Below are 4,226 nucleotides of genomic sequence, written 5' to 3'. Positions count from 1 at the left end.
TCTCTCTCTCTCTCTCTCTCTGAATGCTGACCCAACGGAGTGAAGGCACGGTAATGCTCCTCTGCTCCTGAACTTCGCTTGCTCATACCATCTGTCACCACAAAATAAATAAATAAATACCGGGGGTGCAGAGGGGGGCTCGGCTCCCGATGAAGAAACTCCACTTGTAATTTGAGTTTAAGAAAAAATTCTTTATTTTTCTTTCTTTTTGTTGTTTTCTTTTCCTTGCTAATGCAGTGTTGTCTTTTCTCTGTAGCTAGCCCCTCTCTGACTCCCCCTGTCACTTCTCCTCTTGGTTGGTTCCATAGTCATTCCTGTTGTTGCCATGCAACTGTTGTCATGACACCTCCTCCATCACTACTGTATATCAAAACATACCACATCTCTCTTCTTTTTCTGTTTTCTCATATTTCTGTTTTATTTCTTATTCTTTTTTTTAAGAACGTGTGGCCAAAGTTGAAAACTTTTTTTTATCCCTTACCCCAAATTCCTTCTTCCCTCTTTTCTCATTTTCTGTTTGTATTTAGTAATGATAATGATGCTAAAGTGCACGCTGCCTCACCCACCAGAACTGCCACACCCCACCCGCATGGCTGTCCTCGTCGTGTCTCCGCTCGTCCCTACAGCAACACTCAGGACCCTGGTCGCTTTTCAGAACCGAGCTTTTAGACCTTTACACATTTGTCTGTTCGTTGGTTGTAAAAGTGGGGAAAGTTCACCCCCTGCTGGTGGACATGGATCCAAGCATTACATACTGTGCTGATCAGGAACGCTTCACTGCAGACCAAAATGTCCAGGGGCTGGACTCAGACCTAATCTAGCCCCTCCTACTTGGGGAGGGGCCAAACCAAAAGTTAAGGGGCTGGAGTTGGGCTGTATCTAGCTCCTCCTACTAGGGGTGGAGCCAAAACAAAAGTCCAAGGGGTTGGAGTCAGACCTAATCTAGCTCCTTGTATTTAGGGTGAAGCCAAACTAAAAGTCTAGGTGTTGGAGTTGGATCTAATCAAGCTCCTCCTACTTGCGGCAAAACCAAACCAAAAGTCCATGGGTAGCAGTTGGACCGTATCTAGCTTTTCCTACCTGGGGTGGAGCCAATCCAAAAGTCAATGGGTAGGAATTGGATAGGGTCTAGCTCCTCCAACCTGGGTGGAGACAACCCAAAATTCCAGGGTGCCTAGTCATACTTGAGCCAGCTCCTCCCACCTGGGCAGATGCGAATGAGTGGGTGGTACTTAAATGCTCATTGGATTTAAGTGTGATAGTTCTGTATTTTACGCCATCTGACGTGTTAGGGGAGAAGTTTGATCAGGTCCAGCTCCACACCCAGATGATTGGTTTGCAGTAAGGACTTTCTATGTTCGCATGCATGCACTTGGTCCATTTTGCGTCTACCTCTTACCTGTTGTGTCATGTTTTGTGCTCCCTGTCCTTCTTCATATTATTGTCTCTGTGGTTGGACTGAGTGACCTCCTTGGCCTCATTTATCCTTACACTCTTTCTCTCTATTTCTTCCTTCACAGATTCACCCACTAGTGATTCTGCCAAATCGAAGGTGAGTGCGAGTCCGATTTTGAACTCTCTTGAACACAGTTCGCAACAACACCCAAATTCCCTGTGGGGTTTAACGCGAGCAGCTCTGACAGACGGATCAGAATGCATTGAGACGTGCTTTCTGCATACATCACGCTTGCTAGAAGTCACCATTGCTTGCTAGACTGATGGAGCTTCAGCAATGCATCCATGTCATATCTGCATAGGTGCAAGTCAGTGCTGCTGATTAGACCGTACCTGTCTGCGTCCGGCTTTCGACCGCTGTGTTTACATGCAGAGATTCACAACAATCCCAATGAATTCAGTCCAATTTATTTCTAATAAACCAGCCAGACTCTTGTGCTTATATCCATGTTACACTAACACTGGTCCAAATTGAGGTTCATTGTTTGGAATGAGGTTAAATTTAGCAAATGTCTGAGTATGATGACAGATCAGACAGAGAGAGGAAGTGATCGTGAGTGCAGTGAAGTTGTTTAACATTTCAGATTTGCCCAACATTCTGGAGCAAAGACCCTCATGTAGACTCCTTTACTACCTACTACTGTAAAATATTATAAAAATAATATATTCTAAAACCTAAATGTGTCCGTGTTGAATATTACATGCTGACCCTGTTAGTTTGACATCGTCCATCCTCACAGTTTTAATCAGATTAAAAATCCGTTGACATGAGCCAGGTTTTCTTCCTAGACACATCAAGATACAAAAAAACAACAACTTGATAAACTTGGAAATTTAATCTGGATTGGACATGAAATTAGAGTTTATAATTCTGATTGATCTCTCAGGAGGATTAGACATGATCACAGATTATTACGCTGCATGTAAACACAGATCCCGGTGAATCGATGGTGTCACTGCGAGTGTTGCTGGTGTGCTTTATGAGCTGTGGCACTTTTTACTGAGACTCTTTTCTCTTTTGACTCTCTTTCTTTTATTTGAGCTGATTTCAGAGGAGCAGGTGGAGTGGTGTTGCAATGGCCACAGCGGTTAGATCTTTGACTTCCTGCTCTTAATGCTGCTCTCAATGCTGTTGGTGCTTTCTCATCTGTTCTCCATCATCAATTTTTCCACATATATTTGTGTCTCTTTGCTCTCTCGCTCGCTCTCTCTCTCTCTCTCTCTCTCTCTCTCAGGGTTCGTGGGGGTCTGGGAAGGACCAGTACAGCCGCGAACTGGTCTCCTCCATCTTTGCTGCAGCTAACCGGAAACGCAAGAAGCCCAAGGAGAAGCTGCATATTAGCAGCTCAGATGATGACCTGGATGCTGTTTTTCTTGAGAGTGAGCTGCCGAACCAGAAACAAACAGGGCAGGATTTAGCAGGAGACTCACATGATTTGAAAGAACCTGAAAAAACACCCAAGGGGCGCAAAGAACACAGGAACTCGTTCTTCTTGAAGAAACCATCTCCTGTTAAGCTTTCCGAATTCCAAAAATACTCTACACTGCCCAATCTCCGCCTCCGAACTCCAGCTCCTTCCAAAAGCTCCATGTCTGAATCACCCACTCAGGTGGAGGACCTTGGTTCCATGACCCATGGAACATCTGGATCCAGGAATCGCTCCGGAATTTGGGAGACAGCAGCTTCCTCTGCCACGGATATAACTCCTTCTGGTCCTGTCGGAGGATCAGCCACGGCAGAAGTGAGCTCTATTACCTCAGATTACTCTACCACCTCCTCCATGACATTCCTGACGGGGGTTGAGTCGAGCGTTCTCAGTGCAGATTTGCAGAGCCGAGGCGGAGACGAGGCCGATGACGAGCGCAGTGAGCTTATCAGTGAGGGACGACAAATGGAGACGGACAGCGAGACCGAGTTTCCTGTGTTTATCAGAGGTGCTACGACTCCTGTTACACCATCCAAGGTTGTTCCTAGAAGGTCAGAGTGTACTAACATTCAAAAACCTTTACACCGCTACATCTTGCCTTCACAAAGGCTGACCACATTCAAGAGGCGGTCCTTGCACCAGAAGACGGACAGTGAATCGTCATTAGAAGCAGGAGCCAGCCGAGAGGGACAGAGGATAAGCCGAAGCGAACCAAGCCGACTATCTCGCGTTCTAGAAGCAGTGAAAAAGGGCCGTTCTGTGGGAAGCATCAGCTCCGTCTCTTCCTCCTCCCACAGCCAGACAGAACCAGCAAAGCGCCCAAGTATCACAGAGAGGCTGAAGTCCCACTTCCGCTTGTCTGCAGACGATATGTTTGGCATCGGGGGGCACAAAAATAGCAGGAAGAAAGAGAAAAGGGTCCGTCGGAGACACACTGTGGGTGGGCAGCGGGACTTCTGTGAACTTGCGGTCATTAACGACTGGCGTGAACAGGGTGGTACCGAGAAAGGGGCGGAGCTTTCAGACACAGACAGGCTCAAACTTCAAAACACTAGAGATGTTTCAATTCGGGACTGGATCACCCGCGAGCACTGGCATCCTGGGACTTTGCGGGATAGTTCACAGGGGTCAAAGGTTGTGACAGGGACTGGCGAGGGTTCAAGTCGTCCTGCTTCTTCACCGAGTTGCCAGTCCAGTATGGATCAGTTGAATGGGAGGCAACCAAAGTGCAAAGGCAGCCTGAACTCGGGCTCTGACGCTCACCCACATAAACTGTCCGGGGCTCAAGTTGTGCGATCCCAGTTTTACCAATGTTTATAGATGTGTGTGTGTGTGTGTGTGTGT

General features: G+C 47.0%; 1 protein-coding gene across 5 annotated transcripts in view; it reads left to right on the top strand.

The window, feature by feature from the left end:
- Positions 1-4,226, top strand: part of LOC131352440 (rho GTPase-activating protein 21-like) — an 85,522-nt gene extending 81,296 nt beyond the window's left edge. For all 5 annotated transcript variants that reach the window (XM_058388603.1, XM_058388593.1, XM_058388601.1 and 2 more), the window contains 2 exons: positions 1,521-1,552; positions 2,691-4,226. In XM_058388603.1, coding sequence (XP_058244586.1) covers positions 1,521-1,552; positions 2,691-4,202 — 1,544 coding nt within the window. In that variant the 3' untranslated portion in view covers positions 4,203-4,226. The remainder of the gene's footprint in view (positions 1-1,520; positions 1,553-2,690) is intronic.

Source organism: Hemibagrus wyckioides, linkage group LG01 (assembly GCF_019097595.1).
Source record: "Hemibagrus wyckioides isolate EC202008001 linkage group LG01, SWU_Hwy_1.0, whole genome shotgun sequence".
In the NCBI taxonomy this organism is placed as follows: domain Eukaryota; kingdom Metazoa; phylum Chordata; class Actinopteri; order Siluriformes; family Bagridae; genus Hemibagrus; species Hemibagrus wyckioides.
This window is presented reverse-complemented; position numbering and strand designations above follow the sequence as displayed.